At 39.4% G+C, this 15,195-nt stretch overlaps 1 protein-coding gene across 2 annotated transcripts in view; it reads left to right on the top strand.

The window, feature by feature from the left end:
• Positions 1-15,195, top strand: part of LOC137236421 (uncharacterized) — a 59,997-nt gene that overhangs the window by 19,221 nt on the left and 25,581 nt on the right. Inside the window, exons 1-3 of one of the 2 annotated variants that reach the window (XM_067759018.1) lie at positions 21-768; positions 11,047-12,357; positions 14,947-15,102. In XM_067759018.1, coding sequence (XP_067615119.1) covers positions 583-768; positions 11,047-12,357; positions 14,947-15,102 — 1,653 coding nt within the window. In that variant the 5' untranslated portion in view covers positions 21-582. Of the gene's footprint in view, positions 1-20; positions 769-11,046; positions 12,358-14,946; positions 15,103-15,195 lie in introns of those variants that run through there. The other variant, XM_067759019.1, reaches the window with a different exon arrangement.

Genomic DNA, 15,195 nt, shown 5'->3' with positions numbered 1-15,195 from the left:
GAAATCAATTAGTGAAAACATTTCTTGGAAAATATAGGAAACTCGGGCGAAAGCAGTTTTCAAATTAGATTTTCGTTAAAAAAAACTAATTACAACAAATAAATTTCAAGTTTTTCGACAATTAATAATATATTTATACCATTGTTAGTTGATGAAGCGAAGAAAAACAAGGCCGTTATTATATAATTATTAATTAATTAATCAAATACAAGCCGTTATAATACATGCATACCAATGTTTTGTGTGTAACAACAAAAAAAAAAAAAAAAAAAATTTGCGAATTTCTTCCAGCAGCACCAAGAACCATTAAATAATTTTATAAACAAATAAAAGTATATTAAAAAAAACCAAAAATCACAACAAATCACCAAAACGAGTGTAGAAGAAATATATAAAAAAAAAAAAAAATAACGAAAACTTGCCAACGAAAGATAGAAATCATCCGCCGAGTGTCAAGTGTGACGTCAGATCTCTATTGTCTTTTACAAAACGCAACTCGCAACCTGAAAAAAAGGAGAAAATTGTGTGATATTTAATTTTTTTTTTTTTGAGAATCGCACAAAAGTATAGAACTCGAGCACAATGGCATTTTCAACACAAAAAGAGTTCTTTCATGTACCGTTTATGAATGAAACGGTGGATTATGAGTGTCGTCGTGCATGTGTCAAATTGAAATCATATCAATCTACCGACGATGGACGTTCCTGGGCAATGGATGAAACGCTGCAGTCGAGATTCTTATCGGACTTAATCACTTGTCAAACTCCGGTAGGTGATGAGATTGAACCACAAAGTGACTATGTTTCGCAAGAAGATAGTATCAACTTGAATCCATCAATAGAGATACCAATTCATAAATTGTTTTATCTCTATTTTATGGCAATATATTTTATTAATTAACTTAATAGATTAGTTATATAGAAAGTAGAATGAAAGTAGAACTAAAAACCGTAATATTGAGCTTAAATGAGGCCATTTGCGTGAGCATGAGATGATAGATGTGTATTGAGGTGATTTGCCATATGTGAAGTTTTTTTGCATTAGATCCGTTGTTGTAGCAGTGCTTCGCCCTATCCAATAGGTGTGATCACTCACAAACTGTCAAAAAATTTTTCTAACGGGAGTGCGAGGCTGCTTTGTTCAACTACGAGTTTAGGGTATTTGAAAGGGATTCACAGGGCATTTGTTTACATAGAAATTTTACGACTTTTTGTGGATGTCTCTAAGGGACTTTTTGTGCTGCTTTTCTTGATATGGCTGACTTCTTGAGTGCCGAATGCCGGAGATGACTTCACGTGAGCTTCAATCAGATGACTGTTGGGATTCCCAGGTTTCTGGCTATTCAACAGAAATGTTTGTTCAACATTGCATTTCTCTCCTTTATGGGGATTATTCTCGCCTCACCTTGTTTTTTTTACATCTATATACATATACACTTATATTTTCTATATGGACAGCTAAGGGTTAAACTTTATCTACACTTCTGAAATTGCTGCGCAGAAAATTAGTACTTCTAAATTTCAATACGCATTATACTCAGATGCAACTTATTGTGTTTAAATATGGTATTTCTTTATTTGGTATTAACAAATATGCACGCTCATGCTCAAAGAATCAATTAACCCTCAAACCAGCAAACTTTAAATAATGATCGGAAACGGTTGGGAATTTTTTTCTAGCTTAACTAGGACATAAAAAACTTAATTCCGTCAACAAAAAGTCAATATGTCGTTTTGTTTGTCTGCCAGGTGAGAAATAAGAAACAGTGCCTCCAGGCACTCTTGTCGGTTAGAGCAAAACAAATTAACACTTACAATTTTTAGTAAGGAACAATGTTTTTATTGAAATAAGTTTTAATAAACAATGAATAGTAACACAAATAGATTATTTCTTTGCATGATATTCCCCGAAACAATTTTTCGTGACGGAGCATCATACAAGTAAATAACATACTTCGCAGACACATTGAGTTTTTACAAAGTTTACACCATTTTTTACCATTTTTTTTTCTCAAGCCATTTCGGAAGATGGGTATTACCGTTGAAGCGAACATCATCAACAGGATATGCAGCTTTTCTTCCTACACTCAGAGAATCAGGTAAAGTAGTTGGTTGGCTTGTTGAAGATGGACGACCCGCCTAACGCTTTTGATTCTAGCTCACAAGAGCAGCAGCGATTTGTTCTCTGAATTCAGGCAGCTGTAAAATCTTTTCTCCTACGTCAGAAATATTACTGGAATCATTTATCTTCTCTATATTTATTCGCTTATAAAGAAGGTAAGCGTTCGTTGCAGCCATATCAATAAAATGATAAAAAAGGCGCGTCATTACCTCACGTGTCTTGGCTTTCACGTTATATCGTCCCATCAAACCATCCATAAAGTCGACGCATCCCATATGGCTGTTGTATTCCCTAATTATTTGTGGGCAATCGACTTCAACGTTTTGCTTCTTCTTCCTGTCATATCGTTTAGCCTTAGCTACTTGCTCATTCGGATTGCTTCCATCGAATGGCTCAACTCCTACATAAGTCGAAGCCAGCCTGACCGCTTGATTGTCCTTCCACAGAACAGTACTAATATCGATTCCATATGCAGAGCTCACGTACTCTGTTGAAAACCCACGCTCTTTCTTTGCTATACCACTGTCCGGTGGCAATTTGCAAATTGGGATTCGATTCACTCGAATTGTGCCAAGACCAAATATGCCGCGAGCTCGCAAATAAACCAACAGAGGTAACGACGTATAGAAATTGTCGAAGTAAATTATATAGTACATGAAGTCATTCACAGTTTGGGATAAACGAACTACAACATTTGCTGAGCTGCCTAGATCGGGACAATTTGGTAGAATAATATTGTCTCCTGCGCCATTGTAGATTTCAAACCTATATGCGTAACCATACGAATCACATAATACGAACAATTTGACACCCCAATTGTGGGGTTTGTTTGGCATATATTATCTTAGATGGTGTTTCAATTTCGTTGAGCACATTTGCTCATCGACACTATTAAAGAAAAGAAATAAAACCTGATAATTTCTGCGAGTTAACAAATAGCAGAAGCTTACCAAAGTCGACCATGTTTTCGGATTGAATCGAAGCGTTCGTTGAGAAGATCCGAGAAATTACGTATCCGAAATAACGGGTCATAACCTGGTTGCCCCTTTTTTTACCCTTTCTTCCTCATCTCGGAATGATAATAATCTTTTTATAGCTTCAAATAGTTTCAATGGCATTGTTTTGCGAATGGGCTCGAAAGGCTTCTTTCCCCAATAGCTTTCTAAATTCGGGTATCGATATATTGACATATTTCGTCGGCATTTATATTGAATTTTGAGTTGATGTCCCCACTTAGAGCACACCGGTTAGTCTCCTGAACAATCATATCAATTATTTCTTTAGACAAAAAATAGAGATATAATTGGTAAGGAGTTGAAAGCTCTTTTATGTTGTCAGGTAAACGTGTGGATCCACGGAATGCGACCTCATTTACATGAAGTTTAAGAGCTGTATTGCGCCACATCAACTTGCTAAACTCAGCGGAATCTTTGGAAATTGATTTAGCGTCTGAAATAACGGTAAAATAAATATAAAGCAAGATCGCCATGGGCAAAGATGGGGGAGATATACTTACTTCCTACAAAACCAGTATTGGTTGGCACTACGGATGGACCGGTGTCTTCGGGTCTTGGTAACGGCGAACGAGCTCTCTTCCTTTGAATTGGAGTTGAAGTCAATGCCGTGTAGGTTGCTGTAATCGCATCTGCTGATGGAATGTCAGCTTCATCGGCAGTAGCTGTATCTCTGACTGTAGATGTTGTAAGTGAGTAATTAACTGCTTCGTTGAAAAAATTTGCACTCGTATCCATACCTCGAAGGCAATGGGATATCAAGTATTCGTCCTCTGGACTTATTTCCTCTGGCTCGTGGTTCAGAGAACCAGAGTCTATTCCACTGTTTGAATCTTCTTCATCACTTGTCACTACCGGTAACATGATTTCATGGATTTCTTCGTCTGATAACTTCAAAAATTTCACACGCGACATCGTAAAGTGGTTTAAAAACCAGTATATTTGTATTCACTTTATGAAAATAAGTTATGAAATAAAGGTAAACCCGACTATATAGAGCACTTTTTAATAAAATCAATGTGTAGAAAAGTTCGCGCTGAACGACAACAGTGCCTTGAGGCACCCTTTAGTTTTTGCACTGCCGGGCAGAAAATCCCACTTATTTTAAAACTTTAGATATTAAATCAGCAAGTTAATGAGTACAGCTTTACGAAAAAAAATTATCAAGCTCCGCGCACTTCTCAAAAATAAAAAGTTTTGATATTGAAAATAATAAATTTCTTTATCCAAAAAACCGCCGTTTTCTCCACCTGTTGCACAAAACTGAGTATAGAAGACAAACCCTCCACCCGATTTTATTTTAATTTGAGAAAGAAATTTCACTAGAAATATGGGCGAGAGAGTTAAATTCATTTTCTTAAGAAAAAATATTTTTTTCACACGGAAATCTTGATATTTGTGATGCATGCCCTGAGGTTAATGCTGACACTTAGACATTCACCTAAAGATGATCAAAATATATCGATAATATATAATATATAAGCCAACCAAAATCTGGTCTAAAATACGATTGTACCTCTGCGATATGTAGCTCTGTGTGTCGATATTGTTTGTATGTGCTTACTTTCCTCATCGACACTCACGTGCAGATATGCCTTATACAAGTCAAGCTTACAGAAATATTTACAATCTTTAAGTGTATTCAGTATTTCGTCAACTCTTTTAATAGGGTAGTGAGCTGGCTCCAATTGTGGATTAATTGCTATTTTGTAGTCGACGCATAACCGAACTTTCCCATTCGGTTTCGGAATAATTACTAATGGTGACCCCCAATTGCTTGTGTTTACTTTCGTAATAATGCCATCACGCTCCCATTCGTCAAGCTCTTCTTCTACTTTTTCTCTCAATGCGAAGGGCACTTGGCGCTCTTTCAGGAATACTGGTTTCGCTGCTGGTACTAGCTTCAGTGCGCACGACAAATTTGGAATGCACCCTACTTTTTCTTCAAATACTTCCGGGTATTTTGTTACTAAGCTTTCAACGGAATTTATGTTGCATAGGATTTTGTCTTTTGTATGTTTATCAACATCTTCTAGCTTTATACCTAGCCTGCGAATCCAAACTCGACCTAAGAGGGGAGAATGCTTAGAAGATACGACATACAGATCTTCTACTGATTTGTTATTTTTGTATTGTACATTAACTTTAGTAACTCCCTTTGGCAGAAAGTATTCTCCCGTATACGAACGGAACGCAGCGTTAGATTTCTGTAGCTTTACATTTAGATTCAGTTTATTAAAATCACTTTCTGGCAACAACGTGTACCCGGCCCCTGAATCAATTTCAAATTTGTGGCTTTTCCCTTCGATTAACACTTTGGCATAAAATTTCTCTATTTTTTTTTTTTGACATCTCTGACTTACTATATACGTCTATAATTTTGTGTACATTCCCATCATCTTCTTCTGAGAATTCCCCTTCTGAATCTGTAACCGTATTCGTTGGTTTCGACTCTTTTGTTTGTTTCATTTTGTGTTGTATGCACACATCTTTTACATGCCCCATTTTGTGACAGTATTGGCAATTTAATTTGTTTTTGTTTACTTTGCAATTCTTCGTCAGATGGTTTTTGCGCGCGCAACGCAAACACCTATTTTCTAGCCCTAATTTCTTGTATTTATTGCTCGTAATTTCGTGATCTTTCTCTTTAGCTCTGATTTGTTTAACACCGTTGGCAGCGGTTCCTGATGCCATTTCCGGACTATCGCTTTTCGCTGCTTCCAGCGTAGATGCTCGCTCAACTAACTTTGCAAAAGTATCCCCGGGATTCTGTAGTAGTTGTTCTCGAATGTAACTATTGTATAGCCCCCTTATGAATTGCGCACGTAAAAATAAGTTCGCCACTGACTTGCTACATTCGCATGAGAACTCGTAGTCAGTCGCCTTTCTTTGAAGTTGGGATGAAAACTCTGCGATTGTCTGGTTCTCGCTCTGAACTTCAGACAAAAATCTATGCTGCTCTACCAGTACATTCTTTTTGACATTGAAGTGATCCTCAAGGAGTTTTATGACTTCGGCATATTGTAATTCGTTCACTACACGTGGCGATGCCAACGTCACTAAGAGTGCATAGTTGTATGCACCTATATATTGCAATAACAATTTAGTGCATAATTCTTTATTGTCGAAAATACCTTTAGTTTGAAAGTGCAGCTCCAAACGACTCTTGTAGTTCCTGATCGACTCCGACTTTGGGTTAAATTCTTCAAATGAGGTTAGAATGGTAACACTCTGGGTACTTGTGCCACTATTTGATTGCTGTTGCTGCATTGCCGTTGCCATCGATGATAATGCGGTTATGAGGTTATTAAGTTGCTGGGGATCCATCTTGGTACGCCAATTTTCCCTCGTCGCCAACTATTGTGTTTAGATATGGTATTTATTTATTTGGTATTAACAAATATGCACGCTCATGCTCAAAGAATCAATTAATGCTGACACTTAGATATTCACATAAAGATGATCAAAATATATCGAATGCAGTGATGTTACCATATCGTTCTACATTACCTAACCTAATTATAATAGAGATATAATACAACTGAAATGTGTGTCAATGTTTTACCTCTACACTACCTCTATGTATTGCCTCTACAAATGGCGTGTGCCCACTATTCACCGCAACCGGTTCAGCTATAGGTCATAGTGTATAAGTACAAGTGTGTTGACTTCTTTCTGACAGGCACTCGCTTAAGTGAGCATAACGGGAAAATCTGGGTTGCCATTGTTGTTTCGGTTGAAAACGGTCAATTAGGGTTCTGTGCAGGGACGTAAAAGATTGAAACAGGGTTTATGTAGTCACAAAAGTGTTGCTCCTGTTCCACAGCATTTTAATTTTTTTCATGGCGAAAATTGTTCAGTTCAGAGTTATTGACTTTCATTAAAAATTTAATTTATTATACAAGGTTACTTCTCTAAGTGTAAAAAGCATAGAAAACGTGGAATTTTTCAAATTATTGTGAAAAACTTTTTAAACTCAACAACAAAGTATATCGGTAAAATATTTTCTAGGATTTCTGAATTTCTGTACCCAAGTTCATTATACTTGTGTAATAAAAGAATCTTGTAACAGCATTTTTAAACGAAAAAACAACAATGTTATTGCATAAAAACGTATCTAATAGTTAAACTTTCATTCACTCATATTTTTGCCCGCTTCTTTGGTTAGCTTCCACTCACAGTACCGTTTTATTTGCGGGAGACTTTCACAGCGACAGAAATTAAGGCGGATTTACATAGACGCTTTGGTTGTGTTGCATCGATCTGAAGCCTTGGTAGGCCCATAATATAAAAATGAGACTCCTTGCCATTTTCTTCGCTTTGAAGCGATGAGAGTTGTAAATCCTCCTTTGAGAATTTCCCAACTTTTTGAGTCCTTTAACATTAAACAAACTTTGCTTGGCAAAATATAGTAGCTCCCATAAATTTAACTCATCTGTCGGGCGAAGCATCAAAAGATTTACATAAACGATTTGGTTGCATGCCTACGCTTTGACGACGCCATACGAGAAACAATCAAACGCCTTGCGTTATCTTTGCATAGAAGTGAAAATTTTCCTTAGGGAAACATGTTATATGCTTTATAAGTTTCTCTAGACCTTTTTGACTCTAATTTAAATAAATTTTGCTTTCGGTATGTTTCCGCATTGTTGGTGGCTACAGATCTTCTATTATTTATATTTCCGCGGAAATATATGCAACTATTTCATCTGTTAAAACTACAAAGTTTTATTAAACTATCAAATGCAACTCAGCTTAAAGTACTCTTATGTACCAAAAATGCAACTCTAGACCTGAGATTTGCATCAGGTGAGCGAGGCTGTTTGTAATTTTGACATTTATCGCTTAGTTGACACACTGGTACTGTACACAATGCTTGTACAGGATTATAGGTTATACACTATGGCCAACAGAGGTGTGTGTATCCGCTTTTCGGTACAACCCGTTCTGTGGCTAGTTGTAGCGTAACCAATCTGAAAGTCTCTTATCAAATATCAACAGAAATCAGCTGTTCTATCAATCAATTAATTGCGCTGCCATCTGGCGTATGGTAGCAACTGCCGGTAATGCAGTGCAAATATTCACAATAGTGCCATAGTACAAAAAGATTTCTTTGTGTGCTCACAATCGTTTATTTCTAACAAATTATTTTAATAAAATATAGCTAAACAAAAGCACTACAACCGAAATTGCCCAAAGCTCGCTAATAGCCCGAATCTCCATCTTTACAACCGAAACTTTATTTATAGATTTGGATTCCAAATAAGAGCGAAAAATGGACCCGTACATAAAAACAGCAATTAGAAACAATATATATGATCATTTTGGGAGAAATATTAAACCACACACTACATTAGTAGGAGGAAAAACGTGACAGGTCTACAAATTTGATGAGATATTGAGATTCTGCATTTGAGCGGTAAACCTGAGATGTTTCGGCTGTAAGAAGATCCATTGTTTGTCAGCCACCACTAAATTCGACGCTCACGCCAACTGTAGGGAGGGAGTCCAAAGCCAAAGGGAGCATCGGTCACCGAACCACATATCTAGTCAAGCCTTCGTTGGTAGTAATGATATTAAGCGCGCTGCTTTAATTTCCCATGGGTAACGTCATTGTTGTTTTTAATGAAAAAGAACAGTCTTCGAATGCTATCCTTTGCAGGATATTGATCCGGTACGTTCTGTTTACTAGTACCAATAAGGTACTAGCACGACCGTCTTATGAACGATTTGATATGATCAAGTTGAAGTTTATAAGTCGTACCACCCCCCTCCACAAAGGTGGAAGAGCTTCTTATCGTTATTTACCTGTAAAAATAGCAACGTGGAGGGGGGGGGGGGGGGCGCGCGTTAATTTCCTATTAGAGAATCATGTAATACGGCGGTGAGATATGCATTTGTTTAGGAAGGCGGCGATAGTTACATCGGGCGTTACACTCGGTTATTCGTTCACAGGAATATTGACGGCAATGAAAAAGCGCATGAACTAACAAAGGCCTGTGTATCCTTAGACAGCTCTGAGGCAGTAACGGTTCACCAAGCAAACCAAAATTTAGAAAGACGTTTCAATTAGAAGGTTTTTTAGTTTTTTTATCGTGGTCGCCTCTTAGCAGATATTTAAAACCCAAGCAAATTGGAATATGTGTTGTGGTAGTAACGTGCTCTAGACGGGGTCACCCCTCGGCTGTGGTTTGGCAAACAATCCGAGTGTATGTCTGCCAGGAAAAGCTCAGTGAAAATTCATCTTCCTTGCAGCTGCCACTCGTAGTCAGCATAAAATATGTAGATCAATTTGTAGGAAAAACTAAAAAGGAGCACGATACAAATTGGAAGCGTAGCTCTGCCTAAATCTCTTGACAACTGTCTTGTAGTCCACACCCCATATGTGCTCGCTCATTAACTGCTTTTTCTCCTTGTAAGTGTTGTGAGCAGCTTCGCCTGATATACGCTACTTCTTCAATCCACTCATAATTGACGTTTACGCTGTTTACTTGATGGCATTGGCATGAATTTGTTTAATGCCTGCTTGACGCCTGATTGGTGTAACAATAAGTCCGGCACTCATGGAAGTGTGATCTGTTGTTGTTGTATTAACGATAAAGACACTCCCCGAAGGCTATGGTGAGTGTTATCGATGTTCATGGTCCTTGGCCGCATATAGATCCAGGATGTTCCGGTAACAAAGCACCATTAAGGTACTAGCCCAACCATCTCGGGAACGATTAAGAAAACCACATTAAAACTTCAAGGCCATCCCGCCCTTCCCTGCCACCTAGTCCTCATGGAACTAGGTGGTGGGCAGAGCCTCGCGTATGTGTATGATCCATTCATATTTGTAACAGGATTCCCCTCGCGTAGGTGAAGTGGACGATTGGGTTTTTGAAGCTATAAAGCTTTGTGTTGCGCTTATCAACCTCTTGTATCCCCGGAAGTGTGATCTCTTACAGAGTTGCATCGACGGAAGAAATTAGCGTTACAATCGTATAAATCTCTTCGGTTCAATTGAGGATATGGAAATTCAAGATTGATCGATAGGTCGATTTGAAAGTATCAACGTTTGTTTTGCCTTTGTATGAATAGGATAATCATACATCTGTATCGACCGGTCGTTGGCATAAGAGATAAAGGTCCGTTTCTTCCGGCGTATGAGACTAGCAATTCTAAAAAAACTCAGATAGCTCGTGATACAAATTTTAAACGGTGAATGACTTTTGCTCCTCTGACAGAGTCCGTGTCGATTGAGGTTGCGGGTCATCCGTTTGTGCATTGTATTTATTTACTGCAGCCAAAGAAATGGTGGTGCAAAATAGGGTATATCTCCACTTGCGTTGAAAGACACAAAATAGCGCGAAGCGTCAGTGACTGTTTTAAAGCCGATAAAAACACATGGGGCGTTTTATCGGTATTCATGGTTCTTCGAATATTACTCTGGTACGTTCTGGCAAATAACACCATTCAAGGATTCAATATGGCCACGTTGAACCTTCCAGGTTATCTAACCCCCTCCCTCGCCACTGGTAAATGAGATTGACAATTGGGTTTGGGAAACTATAAATTTCGCTGGCAACCGCTTGAGGGGTTTGTGCTAAACAGTCCCTTGAACCCAGCTAAGAACTGATAGTTTCCACAAATAAAGAGATGCGTGCTCCGCATCGAAGAGTTGACAGGTGAGGTTGTCACCGGAACGGTGCTTTGTTCAAAGCAACTGCACCACCAGGCATTGATTCATACAGATCATTGAAATGCTTCAACCCGAATTCACCGTTCCCATAGGAGTTATCGCTGCGTGTTTAGTACTGCTCATCTTATTAGCCAAAAATTGAGTTATGGCGATTCTTCACATGAAATACACATTTGCGAATTTAATTTTTCGTATAACCCCACTTACATATTTGTTTTCGTCTCGTTTTAGGTTGGCGGCTTTGGTGATGGTTATGGTGACGATGATGACAACAGCTACGATGGTTTTGATAGTGATGGCGCAGGAACGTCCGCAGGAGCACAATCAGGGCGTCAAGGGCCCGGCCAAAGAGCGGGTGGTCGTTCAAAACATCAACCAGGACGTGGCGGAGGCCAAGGTGGAGGCGGCTACGGCGGTGGAGGTTCTGGTGGCCGAAAGGGTCCACATTACAATACAATGAGTGATGCCAGCGGGTATGCTGCTGGAGCTGCTACCGGCGATGACTTAATGGGTGCGCCATCTGGTGGCAATATGCGCGATGGTGCTGTTCCTGGGAGCGGTGGACACGATGGCGTTGGTGCTGGTGGTGGTACTGGAAGAGAAGGGCGTGGTGGAGGAGGTCCAGATGGGGGAGGTCTTGGCGGAAGTAGTCCTGGTGGTGGAGGTGGAGGTCCAGGCGGTTCACGAGGCGGAGGTCTGGGAGGAGGCGCTGGTGGTGGCGCTATAGGTGGTGCAGCTGCTCGCCCAGGCCAAGGTGGCCTTATTGCTGCCGACAGTGTAATTGCATGTGCCACTGAGCAATTGAGTCGTGTCGAGGAATTGTTGTTCCATAAAAAGGATCTCGAAAAAAAATTAGAGGTATCAAATGAACGCTTGAAAGTGGTTAATATGGAAAATGACAAGATCAAAGCTATCATGAAAGAGAAATTCGATAGTAATCATGCTAAAGATTTCTATAATAAAATACAAAAGCTTACCTCTAGTGGCAAAATCAATAAGGGCGAGGAAAATGAACTCTTGCATATCTACAATAAATTCGAAGATATGAATACAGCGTACGAGATATTACAAGCAGAGAATGCCTACCTCAAACGTCTGATGGAAAAACTTTCTCTGCGTGCTTCGTACGAGGTTATCAAAAAAGAGCCCGAAAAGAGTACAGATATCAGTTTTCTACAGAAAGAGGTGAATAAATTGCGTCAAGAGGTCAGCATGTTGCGTAAATTCGAAGATGAGAAATTGAAAGCAAGCATGGATAGTAATCGGAATAAAATGTCTGATCAGGATGCGGACACCCTTAAGGCTATCATTAAGGAACGTAATGCTTTGCGTGAGAAATGTAAAACTTTCAAAGAACTCGAAGGCAAGGTGCAACAATTGCAGAAGATCGCTAAAGAAGCTGATAAAATGTCTGATAGTTTATCGAATGATTTGGATAATCAGTCTAAGCATATTGTCGAAATGGAGAACGAAATGCGGGAAATGCAGGACTACTATGAAAACCAAATTTCAAAGATGAAATTCGATGAAGAGATGCTTAAGGTAAATGGTTAGGAAATACTGTTAGGTTCGGTTGAACGGCAGTATTGTGCTCTTTGTCCATACATATAATATTCGGCGGCCGCTGTGGTGTGATAGTAGCGTGCTCTGCCTAACACACCGAAGGTCCTGGGTTCAAGTGACAGGCAAAGCAACTTCAAAGATTAGGAAAACGTTTTTTCAATTAGAAACATGTTCTTCTGAACGAAGTCGCCCCGCGGTAGTGGTTTGGCAAATACCCCCGAGTGTATTTCTGCATTCAAAAACCTCCCAGTGAAAGTGCATCTGACGTTCCGAGTCGGCAAAAAGCATGTAGGACCCGTCTCGCAAATAAATGGGGTACGATGCCAATTGATAGACAAGCGCGGCCTTAATCGCATCGGAGGTAAATCGTGCCAAGTGTTTAATTTTTTAACCGTATAGTAGCTTTTTACTCGACGGGCCAACACTGTTCGGACGCGAAAAAGCGATCTGATGTTATCTATTGGCACGATTTAGCGGCAATGCGGAGCAACGGGGCAAAATCGTGGTGGTGCCGAGGTTAGTGACTAATTTAAAAATCGAGAAGTTTTTTTTAGGTTCAAATCTTCGCACCTCGTCATCTTTCTAGCGAAGGCAAGGGAAAATAGTATATTGAAACCGGAGGGGTACCGGCCGATTAGTCTAAAATAAATCTTGCCCAAAACCCTTCAGAAGCTCATAGATGTCTTTATAACGTCGAAATAAACTTAATTGCTTTTATAATTGATGTTAATTGTAGAGGAGATGACCTGGCTAGGAGAGGTACGACCGCTCAAATCCTTACGAAGAGTGAATGCGTAGAGATACCTGTGAACTCTTCATCGAGAAAAAGGAAATTTTCAAGAATCTGCTGTTGTTGTAGCGATAAGAGCACTCCCCGAGGGTTTTGGGGAGTGTTATCGATGTTGATGTTTCTTTGCCGAATATAGATCCGGTACGTTGCGGTAACAACCCTCATCAAGGTACTAGCCAGACCACCTCGGGAACGATTTAATATGACCACATTGAAGCATCTAGGTCATCCCTCCCTTCACCCCTGGTTCCAGAATCTCGCCTGCAAATGTGTATGATACATGCATACTTGTAGCAGATTTCGCCTGGCGTGAATAAGGTTGACATTTGGGTTGCGGCAGCTATGAGCCCCTTATCAACATGAATTCAATCCCTTCAGAATCTGCTAACTCCATGCCCTCTCAACTGTGCCATTTGTTGTGTGTCTGACTGAAATTAATTTTCGCCCGTTCCCGGATCACGGCCTTTTGGGTACTCAACACAGGTTTAGATCCCGTATCTATCACTCAATGTCTATGTAAGGTTCTTGCATGCCAGATAAGTCTGAAACTATTTGAAATATTTACCGCGGACAGTTGTTACAGCTCCCATAGCTTCAATCAGATTTTCAAAATGTTCGCAAGTTGCAAGAAAGGCTCAAAAATCAATATAAGGGTTCCGAACAGCTCCTCACAACCACGATGGGCCATGAACGGCCAACTTTTTTATAGCAAAGGCGTTAGACGTAACTCTTCAGGTCGTAGACTGTTCACTTCAGACTGCTGTAGGTCGAGTTTATCCATGGCCGTTAACTTCATTTAATATTGGAGTACGTAGTATGACTTTTTAAAGTGTCTTCGCTACTAGGTGGTCCTCCCTCGAAAAAGGGTGCGTGCGTAATATCTGTGCATGGTTGTCAATCCATCTTTATAAAATTCTAAGAGTTGCTTCGCATGGCTACTTAAACACATGGGCTTTATATAATACGAGCCGGACCCGTGCGCATCTTGCGCAACCAATATAAAAGTATCTTACCAAATATCAACAGAAATCAGCTGTTCTATCAATCAATTAAAATACAGGTTGCGCTGCCATCTGGCGTATGGTAGCAACTGCCGGTAATGCAGTGCAAATATTCACAATAGTGCCATAGTAGAAATAGATTTCTTTGTGTGCTCACAATCGTTTATCTTTAACAAATTATTTTAATAAAATATAGCTAAACAAAAGCACTACGACCAAAATTGCCCAAAGCTCGCTAAAAGCGCGAATCTCCATCTTTACAACCAAAACTTTATTTATAGATTTGATTCCAGATAAGAGCGAAAAAGGGACCAGTACATAAAAACAGCAATTAGAAATAATATATATGACCCGGTCTATGAAAAGGTGGCTTATGACTCAAAAAGAAATTGCTAGAAACAGCTGTTTTTTTTGAGTCATAAGCCACCTTTTCATAGACCGGGTCACATATAATTATAGAAAAACGGCGATGCTATGCCCCAGGAAAGATACTGTTTGTTTTTCTCATAACTTGGATCTAATTAAGAATTGGGCGGGGTATACAGGGGAGGAAATTGTTTTAGATATATGAAAGCCAATCTTCGCCTGAGCAAAGGCTGCCGGGTCGGCTAGTAACATATCAACATCTCCCGGGAAAAAGTTAGCCAAGTACGGACTTAATTCACTTCCCTTTTCAAAAAAATCTGTCTAAAACCAAGTCTTTTTAGACCAATCATTGAGCTTATAAATTCTCCTATTTTATTCAACGAAAATTCTAATTTTCATCTTTCCTCACAGTGCCAACTGGATGAAATGAAAGAAGATCTAATCCGTGCCAAATGTTTAGCACATAAAACCGAATGTCTGCAAATAGAAAACTCTACCTTGCGTAACGAACTCATACGTCGCGATCTCATGCTGAACGAATACGATAGTCAATACAAGCAGTTAATGGTAAGTTCAAAACTACTATAAGACCTAAGATTCTACGGCGCTTTTGCCAGTGTTGCCAGTGTTGCCAACGTAGGTAGTGGTACCTTATATAAG

The sequence above is a fragment of the Eurosta solidaginis genome, chromosome 1, assembly GCF_040869045.1.
Source record: "Eurosta solidaginis isolate ZX-2024a chromosome 1, ASM4086904v1, whole genome shotgun sequence".
NCBI classification, from domain to species: domain Eukaryota; kingdom Metazoa; phylum Arthropoda; class Insecta; order Diptera; family Tephritidae; genus Eurosta; species Eurosta solidaginis.
This window is presented reverse-complemented; position numbering and strand designations above follow the sequence as displayed.